The sequence below is a fragment of the Barbus barbus genome (assembly GCF_936440315.1).
Source record: "Barbus barbus genome assembly, chromosome: 14".
NCBI lineage: Eukaryota > Metazoa > Chordata > Actinopteri > Cypriniformes > Cyprinidae > Barbus > Barbus barbus.
The window spans coordinates 25,841,228-25,860,947 of record NC_136742.1 but is presented as its reverse complement, the minus strand read 5'-3'; the positions used below and the strand labels follow the sequence as shown (position 1 = coordinate 25,860,947).

The window sequence follows — 19,720 nt, the reverse complement described above, 5'->3', positions numbered from 1 at the left end:
ATTATAACAGATTATCAGTATGTAAAAATATGCAAATGTATTTAAATACAGTGAACTAAATATTTATTAAATGGGAATAATTATGTAAAAAAATGGCATTTATAATAACTACAATAACAGACAAAAACTATATGTAATATTACATCATAATATTATTATTAATGAAAGGTATTGTTGTAATTATTAATGTAATGTATTTTATTATTATTATTAATGTAATGTATTTATTATATTAAATATATTTTTTTATTAATAAAGTAACAAATGTCATTTAAAATGATGTGAAGTGGTTTTAAATAAGATGGCTTGAAAAATCATTAAAAGAACATGCTAATTCATATTTAGTTCTAAATTATTCAGAAAATATGTTAATGATAAATAAATTAGTAAAGGATTTAATGGATTTTTTATCTCTTACTCGGATGACCTTTACAGCTGCAGCTTATGTTGGATGAAAGGATAAAATGAAAATTAGGCAAATGTTGACTAAGGGTTCAATCATATAAACAAGCTCTTTAAATTAAAGTTTAATTAATGCAATATAAATTATTAATTTAAAAAAAAAATAGTCACACAATTTTAGAAAATGATCATCCCTAAACTGGATCTAAGGATGAAGCCTCCACATGCAGCACATGCACAATGCTGTAATTAGCTGAGACCGTTTCGATTCAGTCACGCCTATAATTTCACTTCCCCTTACGGCACCAGAAATGCTAATGAAAACAGCAATAGCAATGCCACTCCAGCAGCAGATCTCAAACATGTGGGGACGCAATTATGCTAACATTGCAGGCTACGGGTGTCAAGCTGAAAATTTAGTCATTCACATAACAGCTGTTTCTGAAATGACAGTCATGCTGCACTGAAACAGAAGATGAAATGCCTTCTCCGACGACAGGCCTAGAGGCTGAAGCAGTCAGGAGCTTGATGTGTCATTCAGTCAGCGGGTGTGACGATAAGACTCAAGTCCACCTAGACATCACATGCTAGCAGTAAAACACTTTGTGCTTTGGTAGGCATTCAAAATGACATTTTGACTAAGGAAAAAATAGGGATAGGGCCGCAATGGTCAGCCAACAGCCTTTTAAAACTTCCTTTCTTCTCCATCTATCGTTTTCTGAATGAAAGAGTGTGTTATGTATAGAATCACGTCCAATCGGGGTCGGGTAAACCCTTCTTAACAGATTAGTCTACTAGTCTTTCAGGCAACCTACTAATCGTAAAATGGATTTTGCTTAGGGGTCAACCAATATGTTTTATTTTTAAGACTGATGCTGCTACTGATTTCGTATAGAGCAGGGTGACTGATGGCTGATATATATGATATCACACTATTTAGTTCAAAAACAATAACATGCATAATTGATGCAATGAAATGTAGATTTATTTTACACATTTACTAAATTATAACTAATTGCAAAATTAATTTATAATAATCCAATTACTTTTAAATGAATCTATAAATACTTTTAAGAAATCTATAAATAAAACAGATTTATGCTTTAGCAGCTTTTTGATTCTGTAATCCTACTGTAATATTTTTATAAATTAAAATAACAAATAAAATAAAAAAACAACAAAAACAGAGCACTCAGTAATCTGGTATATTTGTACTCATTGGGAATCTTTTCTCAAATAAATATCTGAGAATTTTCGGGAAGTTAATTTTATATAGAGTTCATTACTGGAGTGCGTTTTACAAGAAAATACTATTTCAGTCTATTTTAAAATTTCACATTTAATTCAATTGTGCATCTGCACTGAGGATCGGCTCTTCTTACTGCTGTCAAAATAAAAGACCTGTTGCTGTCAAAATAAAAGCTTCCAAAACTTTTTGTTCAAACAGTAAAAACTTATCAGCCAATGTTGAGAATTTAAAAATGCCAAAAATGTATATATTGGTCAAAATAAAATTATTATAAAATTAACTGTAAATGTTCCAGTTCACTCAATAGTTCTCATATAAATACACATATATTGAGTATTAAGAGCTCAAATCCGGACTTTGAATTAAAAAAAAAAAAAAACTACTGAACTTCCTAACAGCTCATAAAACTTTAGCAGGGCTTGAACCCAACCAGTCAGATTCTTTACCACTGCATCACATCACTCTATAACAGAAGATCTGCAGACATTTCTTAGATTTAATATTGTCTGACTACCACATTGACAAGCACAGCATCTAAGGGAATATTGCTCCCAACAATATCAAAGTCACATTAGGAGATTCTACAGCAGAACTGAATCGTCCTGTGATCTATAATGCATCTGTCTGACAACAAAACCTCAGAAGTTTAGGTCATGCAACATGACACGCATCCAAAACATGAGAGTACAGCTACAACCAACTAATCCAAAGCAGAGCATTCATGCAAGAGACTATGATTACACTAGCATCATTCATTTGAGCTGTTCTGAAATCAATTAACTGACATTATTAAAAGGTAATTATATTGCCTAGAAGACATTTGTTACACAGAACAATGTGGATCTAAAAGTAAAAAAAAAAAAACATTTCTACAAAATGAACGCAACAAAGAATCCGAAATTAAAGCTTTCATTTAGCTGAAAACAAAGTTTAATTAAACAATTAATCAAATACATTTAATGACAGTTAAAAACTAAATTGTACATAGCCTAAACATACAAATTGTATACAAGGCAGTTTTATCAACTTTTAAATGATATAATTACAGTGGGGCAAATAAGTATTTGATACACTGCCGATTTTCCAAGTTTTCCCACTTACAAAGAATGAATAGATCTGTCATTTTCATCGTAGGTACACCTCAACTGTGAGAGACAGAATATAAAAAAAACAGCGTTTTTGTAAGCTAGTTTGTCATTGTAACGTACCGTTTTATTGTTGTTGTGCTTTTTAATTAAGATTAACAATGAATCCATCTTTTGTTTTAGTCTTAAAAAGTGAAAGGTGTATAGATAAGCAAAACAGAAAATTAGCTTCTCTTGTAAAACGTGACACCAAGATCACGAATTTGAAAGTGAAAGCGCACGAAAAGAGGAATTCCCGTTCACAAAATTTAAAAATCACAAATAATACTGATGAAAAAGGGTTGAATGTTGAACACTTTCGTTACCATAGAACTAAACTATGATAAAAGTTCATCAGCATGCACTGATTAATCAAATATTGTAGCAAAAAAAATAATAATAATAGTGACCAAATTATGTGCTCGTGAGTGACCAGTGGGAAGAATGAGCCCTGCTACACCTAAACCTACTCGATAGTATGAACAAAAGCTAATGTGACGTAAAAACGCAATCATGCCGCTTTAGCTTGTTTTTCGATCTCTCATCTTTGAGCCCTTTCATCATGTGTCCTGTTTTTAACTGGATTCATACCCAAGGATTTCGCATCCTTAGTCCAATTCTGTGCTGGCTAAGCTACCAAGCAAGCTTGTTTCGTCTGGAAAGCAAAACATATGAAGCTGTAATCATAACTTTGTAGGAAATCGATTACAAGTGCTCACTGTTTTATCACCTCTATTGTTAATTTCTGTTGGAAACTGCAGTATGTACTTATTGGTACATATTTGGCGTTTTGCAAAAAAGTTCCCACAGGCATGTTATCGTCATGAGATCAGGTTGGAAAATATAGCTTTTTTTGGAGCTGACTAACAGACTGTGGACTTTGAATGGCTTTTCTGAGGTAAATGTAATGTTACATGACGTTGTTCACCAGCTGTTTTTCTGACATTTTTCTGTGGTTCAACCACTGGTTGAGCAATTAAATGAGACGAGATACATTTCAGTTGTACTGTTCTTTTTTTCCCCCTCAACAAAATAAAAAATTGTTACAGGGGTTGCTTTCCAGCTAATCAGATCACACCATGCCAGATCTCTAGATATTTCCCAGTTAAACTGAGTGTTTAGGGGTGAATGCTATGAATTGGCATGCTACGGTTGCATTTGCATGAAAAAAACCGGTCATTTGACACCGCTGCACATCATCAGCATGATGAAGGCCAATCGCTGACTGCCAAGTGAAGCTCCACAGGTTAATGACCCGCTGTATGCATTTGTGTGCATAAGCAAAACACCTGAACTAGACACCACGCAAGACAATAAAACAAATTCAGTGGTAAAACAGTAACAACTCATGCACGAACGCCTGAGGAGCACCTGCAGTCGGCATGCCAGGGAACAGGTGCGGCTCAAGAGGGTGGACATGTGCCTCTCTGGCAGAGGAGCTCCGGCTAGGTTGGCTCACGCTACCACACATGCTCTCTATCTCCCTCTCAGGCACACAGAGCCATTGATCCACTGCCAAAACCAACTCTCCAGAGACAACACAGTCCCACAGCTGAAAACAGGGAGGCAGAGTTAAGTTACAACCATTTGCCTGCCTCTCCGAATGAGAGTGGAACCGTGGCAGCCGGCCAACGGCGTTCCGCGAGGTGCGTCCTCCTCTGGTACCAAGCCATTCAATGCGCTACAATAAAACAGTTTCTCAAATTGTAGCATGAATGGACAAATTTATGTCTGAAAACAAGTGTGGCATCTAGGGATGTCAAACACTCTCTAATGCGGCTGAGTGTGATGAATAGAAAAATGCACTTCTTGGTCAAAAAGCCTGTCATGGTGCATTAACACAAACACAGCAAGTTTGTTTTAAGTGAATGCAAACAGGTACAAAATAAAACATGATTTGTCAAAATATTAGGTCTGTGCATTAGAGCTTGCAGTGTAATATGATGACTAATATGCATCATATTACATGGGAGGGATGGCTGCGTAGCGCGAGAGCTCGGACGAGATCAGGTGCATGATCTAAGATGGCGACTCCCAGATCACCTCTACCTCGCTCCCAAGTTCCTCTCTCTCTCTACCACATTTTAAGTCATGAAATTAACCATGTTGCACCTTGGCGATGGCTGGCGATTACAACACCCAAATGCTAAAGAATACTCGTTTTTGTCACCAGTCCATCACTCATATTCCCACATCGATTTCTTTCTCACCAGTAATTCTATTTTAATCAAACATTTCCGAATCAAAGATTCATCCAATTATCATTAGCGACCATGCACCAGTAACACTGAAATGGAATAGAAGTGAACCTCATAAACCTGCTACCAGGTGGCGTTTTAACATATCTCTCTTGAAAGACCCAGACTTTGACAACTATTTTAAAAGAGAGTGGGCATTCTTTCTAGAAATTAATGACACCCCTGGATTGTCTCCCTCTCTTCTGTGGGAAACAGGAAAAGCAGTACTACGAGGGGAAATAATCTTACACTCCGTTTACAAAAAAAAAGGAAAAAGAACAAGAAACAGAATTGGAGCAGAAAATTAAACAACTTCAAGACATCAATATAAATAACCCAACAGAAGAAACAAAATAAATTAAGAGAATATAAATTTAAATTAAATGCAATAATCAATAAACAAACTCAATTCCTGATTCATAGGCTCAGACAAGAATTTCATCATAGTAATAAATCTGGTAAATACTTGGCAAATCAAATCAAACAAGGAAAAAGCAACAATTTCAGTTATTACAGACCCAGAAGGAAAATCTACCAACTCACCGGAAGAAATTAACCAAATTTTTCACAATTTCTATAGCAAATTATACTCATCAGAAAAAGACCCAAATCAAAATGACATCAACTCATTTCTTAACAGTATCAATCTGCCACAACTGAATGAACACCAAAGAAAAAGCCTAGAATCACCCATCACACAACCCGAACTTCTTACAGCACTACAACACATGCCTAATAATAAAGCACCAGGTCCTGATGGATTCCCCGCTGAGTTCTACAAACACTTTTGGTCCACTCCATCACCACTCTTCACCAGAATGTTAAGTGAGTCACAACTAACCCACTACTTATATCTGTTATCAATCTATTATGATGCTATTTCAGTTGTATGCTTCCTTCCCCAACCCCAGACACATGCGCGCACACACACACACACACACACACACAAACACATGTATGCTCACAGACATATGAATGCAAATACAGGAATTAATCAGAACGGACTTGTCATGTTGGCCATCAGTATATATGTGTATTTGTCTGTTTCTGCATTTTGGCACATGTAAATATTATCACCTTCTTTACTTAGTGTTTTGTTTTTTCTTCTCTTATATGTTTGATCTATGGGGTTCTGTATTTGGTACATGTAAACTGTCACATTCTTTACTTGCATTAAAAAAAAAAAAAAACAGCAAGTTTGTTTTAAGTGAATGCAAACAGGTACAAAATAAAACATGATTTGTCAAAATATTGGAACTGCGCATTAGAGCTTGCAGTGTAATATGATGACTAATATGCCGACCTAAAATTAATCAAACAATTGAGGCTGGAAAAAAAAAAAATCATTGTTCTCAGCTGCATAACTCCAGAAGGTTTAGTAAGCCCTCTAGAAATTGAATATAAATGCAAAGTAAATAAATATTTATTAATTTATTTTAATAAATTAAAACTGTACTCGCATTGCAAATTTGATGCGAACAGGATTCATCAGTAAGAATATTATTCTGATTTTTACTTGTCTTGCCAACTTTTTCACCAGCCTCGCCACAAAATATTTAACAGTCCATTTTCTAATGTAAATCCAAAACACAATTTTTTGCACATTTTTGATGAAAATTTTATTTTGTACGATGCAAAACTATTACTGAGTGGTCTGTAATTTCTAACACGCTCTCACTGATCCTTCCTGATTTTCATCAGTTCTGCAGTTTCAACAAAACCTCATCTAATGTTCGCCAGCCGTACAACATTATCTTAATGACAAATCAGCAGAAAGAAAACTAAACGCATACGTTTCCAAGTAATCACAATAAAAGAACAGGGTCAATGAATGTACATTTTTAGTGGCAGCACAAGAATGGTTCAAAAACACAAGTGGCAGTATTACAACTAATATTTATGCGGTTAAGATTGTGCTCAAGTACTTTTATTGAAAATCTGATTAAATTCTAATATTCTCAATCTCTGAATGTTTACTTGAATACTAAGTGCACCGTTTACTTCATTTGCATCTTAATTTTATTGTTTGTAATTTGAAATCCCTCTCAGAATCAGTCACGGGAAGAAAAAAATAAAATAAAAAAAAATCAATCTTTCTGCTTTATCCTTTTGGCTTCAGGGTTGAAACAAAAAGGGTAGACAGTCTAAAAGTTTCATAAAATCCACAGGCTTTCACAGCAAAAACCAGCAAGGTACATGACAGACTGTGCCCTGTCCGTGTCTCTCGGCAGGTCTGAGGGATTTTTCTCTTTTTGTACAGTTTTACAGTAATACACCTTTTGAAACAGTATGGACTCTTATAAATGCATTGGTATTAACTATCACTGCAATAAATACTAGGCACTGCTTTATGCATTCACAACAGCTCTTATACAAGAGCAATATAAAACCGCCACGACACATATTGACATGACCTTTTTATTAAGCAAACAAGCAAAAAGATTTGACCCTCCTCACTTGACATGTGGCAAAGACTTTGTGAAAGGATAATCAATTTTTCCCCTGCCTTCCAATTCAGAATACGAGGCAGTGACATCCATTATTTGTTTAACAGGCTGAGCAAGTGCAATAAAACCACCAAGAACAAATATTTAAAATGAAATTAATGTCTCAGAACTCTGTAGTAAAATCAGAAAGCAAACTTTTCCCAAAGTGTCGTTGCTTCAAATAACACTTTCTTAATAGATCTGCACTTTATTGGTTCATTTGATTTTTATGGTTCAATGAAAATGAATTGTGCGGTCATAAAATCCACTCAAATTTGTAGCAAGAAGCAAAGACAGGAAATGGGATTAGTGCTGACATGCTTCGGAGATGCTTTAAATTTAAATACAAATATATAAATCATTGAGGGGAAGTGAAGGATGGGTCGCACAGTGCACCAGAGGGTTATTGTCTGGCATTGACCCGTCTTCACTGGAATACAAGAACAACTTGACATGCATACAAAAGTCTACATATCGAAGAAACTGCTGCTAGCACTGATGACTGGCCAGGAAAAAAAAAAATATGCACACTAGGGCTGCTTCTAACAGATGACAAGAATGAATTAATCTGTCAATTATGAACTATTTCAACATATTGCACATTTTGCCCAATGATTGCCTTCAAAAAAATATGCAAACTTAAGACTTTACGGTTCTTGCTAAAATGTGAATCACGATTTTTCTCCATGGGAACTGAGATCACGATTCTCTTACACTTTTCAACCAAAATGTATTGCACTCAAGTACAAAAAAAAAAAAAAACAACACAGGACATTCAGTATAATAAAGTGCTGGAGTAACAAACAAAAAAAATTGTCTCTTTCTTTATTTTAGACCCCTTAAAGCTTTAAGTTGTTGAACATAAGAGAACATTAGCAATAATAAATAAAAATATTCACATACACACGGGGCGTCGGCGTCAACGCCTCTCGTTTACTTTGAATGGAGTGATGTCAAGCGTTGCCTCACTGGCATTGCACGCGGCAGAAGTTGAAAACTTTTCAACTTTTCAAGCGCCAACGCAGGCGTCAGCCAATCAGATCGCCTTATGCAAATACCCTAGCGCAGACGCTAGCCAATCCTGTTCATGCAGCACCAGAAAGGTATGTGATTGGCTGTTATCACTATGACGGCGCATCAGCACCATGGTCAGCACCAGAGCCGTTGAGAAACAGAGTTGCGACACTCCAATAGGCTTCCATAGGAACGCGGAAGTAAAGCGTGTCATGGAGCAGCCAATAGTTCCAAACAACCGATAGTTTCAGCATTGAAGCCCATTCATTTCAGTGCTTCTCAAACACAGTCGCCAGAAAGTTGAGGAAATTACAGCATTTTTTGCCATTATAACGCATTAGTTTACCTCTCGGAAATCTGACCAGTACTTGTATTTTATGAAACGCGTTATAGTTCATGTTTATTTTTAGATAATAGGCAGTATATGCTATATTTGCAGTTAGATAACGTGGATATATTATATAATAAAATATTTTGATGAATACAGTTGGTTGCCTTTTTTATTTTGAAGTATTTGCAAAACTTGCAAAGCTTTTATCCAAAGCGACTTACAATGTAGAAGCAAACAGACCAACGAAAGAGCAACAAAATAAAGTGCTGTGACAAGTCTCAGTTAGTCTAGCACAGTTCACATAGCAATGATTTTTTTTTAAATAAATATAAATAAATAGAATAGGCAAGTGCTAGTATTAATTGGTCAGATGGTGGCGAAAAAGATGTCTTTAGATTTTTTTTTAAATGGCTAAAACCATTTCTAGCATTCATTGATATTCACTTGTGTATGCATATTGTATCTTATATTTTAACATAATATTGTATTAAAATGTGAATAATAGATGACCATAGATGAAGAAATATATATTAATACAATAACACATTTTACATACCAATTAGATTTCTTATACTCTTTAAATAAGCATAATTTATTTCATCATTGGTCTACACATCCACAGGAATAAGTGTATCACAAAAACACACAAAGTCATGCCTCAAGTCTCCAATATTTATTAAGCAGTTTACACTATTTATGCTTTGCATACAAAGAAATGTAACCGCCTTATCCTGTGTGTTGCAATGTACTATGTTTTTACTCCATAGTTAAACAAGAAAACCCCATTAATATTATTTCCATTAAACGCCACAGACAAAATGCTACTATCAGTGTATTAAACGAATTAATCAATGGATGTTTTGTGTTAATATTTGCCGGAAAATGCTGCAAGTATACCCGCTGTTGTTGTCTGACCCGATTGACAGCGCGGAGTTGTTTGGAACTATTGAGAGCTCCATGAACCACGTGACCGCGCGGCGGCGAGATCAAAGCATGTCGCAACTCTGTTTCTCAGCGGCTCTGGTCAGCAACAAGCTTCAGACACGCCATCCGTCAAGCGTTGATGCTGACGCCCCATTGAAGCAGCGCTGCGCAGAATGATCACCGTATAACATCAAAGTACCGCAAGAGCGTTTTGAATGCATAGGATCCAACTGCTTTCTTACCGCTCTCGTGGTACTTTGATGTCATACGGTGATCATTCTGCGAACGCGCCTATTGACTCCGTTTAGGTCTGCCGCCTTGTTACACGTCACGTGAGTGACAGCGGAACGTGGCCAATGAGGGAGAGGAGAAAAGTGATCAAGATTTATGATGGATTGGTGAATTAATAGTGTTTTGTTATTGTGTGAGTGTGACCAATAACGCGTGAATGCAGCATGATCTGAATGCAGGGAAATACACGGAAGTGAATCGCCGTCATTTAGAAATGAGATCGCATTTATGTATGAATCGAGATCGTGATTTTATTTTGATTAATCGTGCAGCCCTACTTTACAGCACACATTATACACTAAAAAATATAAGTTGAGAACTTAAGTTTAAGGCAACCAGCTTCAGGAGATTTTTGAGTTCTCTCAACTTGTTGTTTTCAGTTTATATAACAAAAACTTGAGAAAATTAAAAAATCTCCTATAAAAACAAGTTGAAAAAACTCAAATCTCCTGAAGCTGGTTGCCTTAAACTTAAGTTCTCAACTTTTGATTTTTTTTTACAGTGGTTTAAAGGGTTAATATACATTTTATACTCTATACCGTTTAAGTTTGGGACTTTTCTTTATAAGAAATGAACACGTTTATTCAGCAGGGACGCAATAAATAGTGACAGTCAAGATATTTCTAATGACAAATGACATTGTACAAATGCATACAAATAAGACACCAATTTGTCAAAACATGGTATAAATTGCTATGAGATGTTGTCTGTTCCAAATAAATGCTGTTCTGAACTTTTTATTCATCAAAGAATATGGAATAAGAATATTTCAACATTGATAAGAAATGTTTATTGAGCACCAAATGAACATATTAGAATGATTTCTGAAGGATCATGTGACACTGAAGACATGCAGCTGAAACGAGAAAAAATAAATCAATTGTATTAAAATAGAACTGCAACTGCATTTTTGATCAACTAAAAACGCAGCTTTGGTGAGCATTTTAAACTTTTTTTCAAAAACATTAAAACTTTTGAACAGTAGTAAAGCACACACACACACACACATTTATTTTTAGTTTCAAACCAGCAAAACAGATTAAAGAGTTACCAAACCACAAACCAAATGTTAACACACGCTCACTTCTGAGCAACAAATCAATTGTCCTATAAATAGTGAAGTAATAAAGCTAAATTTAATTACTTGCGTTGCATATGATTTAAAGTTCTAATCAAGGTTTATAGAAAAAGTAAATCTGTTTGATTAGACTGCATGCAATTATGAAGTATAGTTTAATGACAACTGCCACGATTGACAATGAATAAAACAGTAAAATTCAAGTAAATGCATGAAAAGCATTTTTCACTGACAGAAATCCTTCATGCATAGACTGCCAAGACTCAACTAATCTAAACTAAAACGCATTGTTGATTATATCATGTTCAGTTATTATTGATCTCATAGATTCACTGTTCTCGTGCATCTCCTGATCAATGCATGCTTGTCTGGGCAGATGTTTATTGCTCTTCTAATCAGCATTGGACTCTGCTTTTGGAGTATTCAATTACTGGAAAACCAAGCATTCACAACTGCAGCACAAGTGGCCCAATGCTCGCTGAAAACAATAACCGAAACTCCCTCGTGTTACCATTCCACATGCATTTTAATCTGCCAAATCTAATCTGTGCTTTAGCGTAGAAGAGAGCGTGCAATTCATACAACAAAAGCAAAACATCATGGATCCTAGCAACATATCAGATATGCCATTTAAAGCCACTGAAGATAACGCTGCTCTTATGTGTTGAATTTTGCATTCATAATCTAGTTTTTTTTTTCCTCACTATCCATTATCCTAAAACACCATAATATAACAAAGATCCAGAATTCTGGCCACTGGAGAAAATATTCTAGCCAAAAATGAAGAGTGAAAAAGACAAATCTGTCTGGGGACTAACTATGCCTGTAGCAGCGGAGCTATTGCTCGGGGGCATACATTACATTTCTCAGAACCTAAGGTCAGTTGGGCTGCTTCTGGCTAAAGCGAGATTGACCTAAATAATCCAAAGGCTGGTTTAGGTCTCCAGACAATCTACACTGATCACAGGAGTAGTTGTAAAAGGGTGCAGGAATGTTGCGAAAGACCGAAAGATCTCGCTCTCCTTTCCATCAGTAGATTCTACCTCTAAGAGCATGCCTTATTCACAAATAGTAAAATGAAAGAAAGCCAGCTGAATTATTTAGTGTCCAAGCACTTCAGCTTTCGGGAGGAAAGTCACTATATGATAGAGGGAAAACAAACAGACCTGGAATAAAAGCGGTGACCAAAAGGAGAAAACATCAGAGATACAAGAGAAACGCTGTAAGCTCTTCATGTTGCGTGTTCAGATGCTTGCGCAAAAAAAAAAGGCCGAATAACTCAAGAGCCAAAAATAACCTATGATATTCAAAGCCCATTCAAAGTAGTCATTTTACATGGATTTACAATTACAATATTACAGAACCTTCAAAGCTACCAGATATATTTATTTACCTAAAGTCAAGCGCACACTGTGAGATGTTTGCCAGTTTCAGGCCTGAAATATTAATATCGCCAATGCAAGCATTTCACTCCCATTTGAGACTAAAGATGTTTGCGAACTGTAAAATATGTCAAGTGATTGCTTATGATTGAATGGTGTTGATTAATTATGTTTACTTTGTGATTATATTGTAGACAATAGTTACAGTCAGCAATAATATAATAATATTATAATATTTATAATTAAAACTCCTGACCAGCAATATACATAAATTCTTGTTTCCTCCTTAATATTGGTATTTTAATTACACAATTTACTTTATCTGGCATTTAAATAAATTCAATCTTTTGTATCATCTTTTTTGGCTTCCCCGTGACGTCACAATTACTCAACAGATTTTACTAGTATCAACACAATCTTCTCATTTCAGCTACACATTATTTCATCAATTATCATTGTGTACCTAAAGTTTTTTTTAATGCACTTCTAAAATGTTTAAACTCACATGTGCACCATGGGAAAAAAGTATGCGTCATGCCCTGTGAGAGTGCAGAATCAGTAGTTTTGGAGCAGTTAATGTGGCATGCAATGATTAAATCAAATAAATGTGTTTACATGCTCACATCTTGTTGCCAGTGGTCACGGTCTCATAAGGCAATGGAAGTTGTCATTGAAAATGAATGTTTTTAAGTTATTTTGTGAAAGGTTCTATATTGCATAATCTGACATAAAAGACAACTGGTGTCACAGTCTGCCTTTCATCCAAGATCTCAGTTACACTGTATAATCTGACAAGCAAAAAAAAGTTAAGTTCATGCACCCTGTATGAGGTATGAACCTTTCACTCTTTCTAAATGCCCACTAGGTTGAATCCATCACTCTCAGCTCTCTCTGTCACCATATGTACATTTAAAAATTAATTTGTATACATTTTTACTACATTGCCCCAAACATCGATAACCTGTGAATGTCTCAATGAGAATTAATTTCTCTTATTAGCTTGAATTGTGCATAATTAATGGTGAGAGGAATGAGGTCTGAGCGACTGGAGAGCTCTGTCATCTATAATGAATGAGAGGAGCTCAGAGCCCAGATGGGTGTGCGATGCGAGCACTTCCTGCAGCAGTCACGCTCAAGGGAGAGCATTACAGGTGCAAGTGAGAAGCCATAAATGCAAACATATTGCATTTGTATTCCAAGTATAGCTAAAGAGCCATGAGCAAATACACGTAGTGGGGAATATTTAAGGTCCGGTTTGGAGCACTTAAGTCAAATTTTTTTAATTACATTATGGTCTAGCCTTGCTTCGGATTAAAAGACTGTTGATAATTTTCTGATAATAACAATTGTTTAAGAACAGCAATTTAAATAAAGAGAAATATTAAATAAACTCTGTTTAAACTCTGGGGTCAGTAAGATTTTTCAATGTTTTTTAAAAAAAAAGAGTCTCGTATGCCCACCAAGTCTGCATTTATTAGATCAAAAATACAGTAAAACAGTAACATTGTGAAATATTTTTAACAAAAAAATATTTTCTATTTTAATATATTTTAAGAAGTCATTTATTCCTGTGATGACAAAACTGAACTTTCAGCATCATTACTCCAGTCTTCGGTGTCACATAAGCCTTCAGAAATCATTCTTAAAGTCGTGACGTATTGTCAAGTATGGTGACCCATACTCGAAATTGGTGCTCTGCGTTTAACCCATCCAAGTGCACACACACAGCAGTGAGTAGTGAACAAATGCACACACACACACCGTGAACACACACCCGGAGCAGTGGGCAGCCATGCTGCGGCGCCCGGGGAGCAGTTGGGGGTTCGGTGCCTTGCTCAAGGGCACCTCAGTCGTGGTATTGAGGGTGGAGAGAGCGCTGGACATTCCCTCCACCTACAATTCCTGCCGGCCGGGGGCTCGAACTCGCAACCTTTCGATTACGAGTCCAACTCTCTAACCATTAGGCCTTCCCCACAATGGACCTGGGAACATTGCAGTTGCGTTGCTGTCTATGGAGGGTCAGAGAGCTCTCAGAAATCATCAAAAATATCTTAATTTGTGTTCAGAAGATGAATGAAGGTCTTCCGGGTATGGAACAAAATGAGGGTGAGTAATTAAAGACAAAATTGTCATTTTTGGGTGAACTAACCCTTTAATGTTAAAATTGGTTATGTTGCTTAATATTTTTGTGGATACAGTGACATTTTCTTTCAAGATTCTTTGACGAATAGAAATTTGAAAAAAAAAAAAAAAAAAGCATTTATTTAAAATAGATCTTTGCTGTCATTTTTGATCAAGTAATGCATCCTTGCAGAGCAAATAAAGTAATAATTTCTTTAAAAATAGGCTAAATCTTACCGATCCAAAACTTTTAAATGGTAGTGTAACTGAAATAAATAGATTTATCAATATTTATTTATTAGTAATTACATATTTGAGAATATCAGTATTTATTTATTAAATATTTACATAACTAAATATGAAATTTAATATCAGTAATGATTAATCAGTTTTCTTTCATTAACATTATTGGTCAAAGAAATATGCATTCCTATTATATATGAAAAAAATCAAAAACATATGCAAAAACAGCCCTGTAAATGTCACTGTCTGTGACCTATCCATTTTTAGGAGTTTCCAGCTTTTAGTTATAAAAGCAAGAAAAAAAAAGAACCTCACAGAACCATTTTTACTTTATAACCTTAAGATCAATTTATTTTCTAAGGCAATTCAGCTCCTCAAAGGTCAGAGTGTCTGGCGGGCCGAGACAGAGCGCCCGCAGCCGAGTCTGACAAGTGAGACCCCACAGGGTCCAGCTGTGACTGTTTGTTTCCGTCATGCCAGCGATCAATGGATGAAATCCCGCTATTCAGGGGTGAATTATCACTGTTCTCATGCTGAGCCGCTGCATTAAGCAGGAGAGATGAGGGACTTGTCAGATCCGCAGGAACACCAATAGTCTCGGAGAGGAACGTGGAGTCTTCCGCATGCACTAATGTGCTTAACTTTATAACGGTTTAATCCTGGAATTAAAACTCATCCAACTCTGGCGGACTAACTCTGAGGGGCAACAGTATTATCAACAGGTTTTCCACTGTTAGCCATTTAGATAAAGTGTGACTGGAACAGCCTTTTTGTTACATGCTTGAATATACTCAAAACTTCTTAAGCAAAAACGAGCCCTCCAGCAAAAAGAAAGAGTAGGGTAAAATCTCAGAGTACAAACTAGCCTTACAAAGTGACACAATGTAAATTTGAAGGACACCGTAGGAGCACAGACACCATTTCCTTATGCAAATAACTGAAACGTAGCGACTCATTGTGGAGGATAAACTAGCAGGAATTCCAGAAATCTGCCATTTGCTTACATAAAAAAGCAAGGACACAAGGTCAATACCAGCTGAAAGGCGATTTTAAAGCTTTACCATGCTGTCAGTTTTCATCTGCATCTTTACTCTGGACTTGCCTGATTCAAATGGGAATAACTGAGTCTCAATCAATAGCAAATTTAATTTAATCAAGCTGATGCGAAGTCTACATTCGACTCATACTGAGGGATTATTAGACTGGCCTGACATGCTCTAAATGCACCATCCTGACAGAAACAAGAAATGACAGCCTTGTTTATGCTCCTTTACAAGCTCATAGTTAACGCTTTAACAGGTCACCTCAACCAAGACATGGAGATAAGCTCAACTCAACCTGATCGAGGCATCTCTACCACTATACATACAACAAAAAATATTACTGTTGTTTTCAAGGCAATCTCTGGTAAAATACAGAATATAATCGACAGTGATATCAATTAGCCTACAATTTTGGTGTATTTTGCAAATGTAATTTCAAAAAAGACTGGTGAACAAATCAAATCAACATTGTTCCAAACAAGAATCGCGCCACATGGACTGTTTATCCGCTCGGATCAAAGTTCAAACTGCCGCGCAGCACGAGCTCACTACAGCAGATGCGTTTACTCGGTCATGCGAACACCAAGCAGGGCTGTGAGATCCAGTGTGAAGCACTTGAATTCAGCGAAGAACACAAATCAGGAGAAACACTGTGTGCAATGAGACAGAAGGCTTTTCAATCTACACGTCGCCATTATTTACCATGGATTTACTGTAACGTTAGTAACACTCACTGTACTGGTATTGTGGCAGAAATGTGGGATATTCACACTGAATTTTAAGCTAAGCTATCGCATGTGTGCATTTGAAAGTTTTTAGACTACTGTTTTTCATACAAATAGGCTACCTACAAACTATATAGTTATATTTTACCATGGTATTGAGGTGCTATGTGTGTGGTTTTAACTGTTTAACATCATGATTTAAATGTATGCTACTATGGGAGACCAATGCTTAATAAAAAAAATAAAATAAAAACTTGGTCAGAATAAATGTAACCATATAAAACTGAGGTTGCTACACTTTTTACATGCGTTACTGATTTTGATAATGAACAAAAATGTACCTCTGCATCCTAACTCAAGCTACCATCAAATGTGCATTTCTAAGAGACAAAAAAGTTATATTATTATTATCAGGCAACCCAAACCTGTTTCTTGATTTGAAACAGTATCACTCATTAAACCATGCAGAAACGAAAGAAATGCATTTTTTTTATTTAGATATTTATTTTGTTAAAGAAAATCTGGTTTCTACAACTTTCACTTTGGAGCAAACATCTGGCTTTAAACTTGAAAGAAATAAAGATTTTACATTTATTGTGATAATTATCGATATCGACTGATATGAAAAGGGCCATATCACCATCAAAACTTAAAGGGATTCTCTTAAATAGTGCATATCAGCATAAGTTACTGAGCCCTTGTAACTGCAGTAATCATAAGCTAGATAGGTTTTGGCTAACTATTATCACTACTGTTAACATATCAGGAACATGATATCGATGACGCATCTTAGACTTGTGATATAATTTGCCCAGTTTACATATAAACAAAAAGGTTTCCCTTATCACGTAAAAACCCCTAGCTCAATTATTACTGAACAGCCTGACATACAGGGAATACTAAGTACAGGACTACTAAGATAAATATTGACTAAAAACAGGGAATGCTGACAGGAACGTATAGGCAACGCTGATTAACTGAAGAAATAAAAAAAAAACACGGAAATTCAAACTAAAATACTGAGTGAATGTATATTCCCTATGAATGTATATTGAAATATAGACAGATGTTAATGTAAATATGAACACTAGCTTGAAACACTGAAAAAAAGGACAGGAATACAGACTTTTATACTTACTGAAATATAGGCACGCTTACTCATTAATATACTGAAAATTGTCGCTTAAATACTGAAAATCAGCTACAGAAATACAGGTAATACTGAAAAAATGAAATAAAAACGTGAAACAGGGACTGTAAACTGAAATACTGACAGAAATCTTGAAAAAAATAAAAACTGCCTAAAATATAAACTGAAAAAAAGCAGAGAATACTGACTAAAATCATGTAAATACTGACTGAAATACAGGAAACACTCCTAGCTATAGCAAATATTGACTGAAATGCTAAAAAATATATATATACTGAATACTGACTGGAGTAGAGTACTGAAAACTGGGTACACAGACTGCAACACTGACTGAAAAAGAAGGCATCACTGTCTAAAGTGCTAAAAACTGACTCGAATACTGAAAAACAAGGAATGCTGACTGAAATAGAGACTGAAGAGAGGGGAACACTGTCTGAAGTACCTATTGACAGGCACTGCTTTCTGAAATATAGTGAAAACTGACTGGGGGGGGGGGGTGTTCTGACGAATTTTGACTAAAATACTGAGTGAAAAAAGGAGGAATACTGATAAATACTGTCAGTCAGTTTTGAACAAACTGTTCGGTGAATGTCCGACACAATAAATGAGAGGCGCGTTCTTCTGAGAGAGACAGGAGTTTCTTGTCCGTCAACTGAGCTGTCGGACCATACAGGTTCCACAACAACACGTCTACTTATCTATCGTGTTACAACACTGCATTTTCCTCATGAGGAAACGCACTCTGTCAACACTCCTCTCGTTCTGTTCTCTGGTCACTAGTAGTGACAGTAAACTAATAACAGCACTTGGTTTCGCTAAGTTTACACGGGGAAAGTTATTTTCACAACAATATCTGACGTGCTTTCTTTCGAGAGTCTGAGCAAACCGCAGGAGGATATCTAATAAAAACACACAATACCTCTTTAATCTTGGCTCTTTTCTCTTTAGCGTCAGGGTCGACGGGTTCGTGCCCTGTTGCTCCAGGCGGCCGCGCGTACTGGACGAACGGCAAACTGTCACCTTTCGCTCCTTTCCCCTGTCCGCTCTGCACAAGTTTCGCTTTGTCGCTGTCGATGTCCTGCTTGATCTCGTCCGGCCGTTTCTGTAGGGTGTCCTTGGCCTCAATCAGCGCCTTTTCGTGGTCTTTTCTGATCTTGGCCAGGATCTTCTCATCCTTGCCCGTGCCGGTGCTCGTGTCACTGACCGTACCTGCGCGCGTCTCTGCCTCCACCGACGACGAGCGGAAGAAAACTCCGCTGAGGAGCTTTGAGGAATCCGGCAGGAAGAAGATAGCTCCGAAACACAGGGTGATGAAGGCGCTGAACACTAAAAGCAGGATGAATTTCTCCGTGAGCCTGAAGGAGGTCGGGCTGGCGGACTTCCTATTCGGAGTGGCCGTGAAAGGCAGGAGAGAAGCTACAGGCATTTTCTTCTGCGTTTAAAACCCCGTCTAAATGTGTTCAATTCTGCTACAAAGTAACTCCCCGATCACCTTGAGCTACGCTGCTTATGATACCTGTTACATTGAACTCAAAGTGTCCGATTAGTAGACGGTAGATCCTCTGAAAGAAGTTGATCCCACTGCGCGAACGGAGTCCCACCGCCTCAACTGATCACGCTTGAAACACATCTGTGTAAAGTCTCGTTGGCGGAACGGAAGGAATGGCAGAGATCCGTGATTGACAGCGCGTCTTGGCCAATCGCTTTGTGCCGCCGGTGCACAAGTTCGTTGTGGGCGTGTCTTCCGGATTGAACGTATAGAGGCGTGATGTCTTGTACAAACTTAATTGGTTATGGACTGGGATTATGATCTTGATCATAACGGTTTAAAAAGGCTTATGGAAACGTAAGGGTTGGCCAAGTTAGGTTTTTATTTTTTAGTTCAAACTGTAATTATTATAAATAGCCCCTGTGCAATTG

The 19,720-nt window shown here is 36.6% G+C and overlaps 1 protein-coding gene across 1 annotated transcript in view; it reads right to left on the bottom strand.

Annotated features, from left to right (window-relative positions):
• The window catches only part of LOC306880282 (mannosyl-oligosaccharide 1,2-alpha-mannosidase IA-like), a 118,534-nt gene extending 99,098 nt beyond the window's left edge, over positions 1–19,436 (bottom strand). Inside the window, exon 1 of the mRNA XM_079433725.1 lies at positions 18,720–19,436. Coding sequence (XP_079289851.1) covers positions 18,720–19,226 — 507 coding nt within the window. The 5' untranslated portion in view covers positions 19,227–19,436. The remainder of the gene's footprint in view (positions 1–18,719) is intronic.
• Between the last annotated feature and the right edge of the window lie 284 nt (positions 19,437–19,720).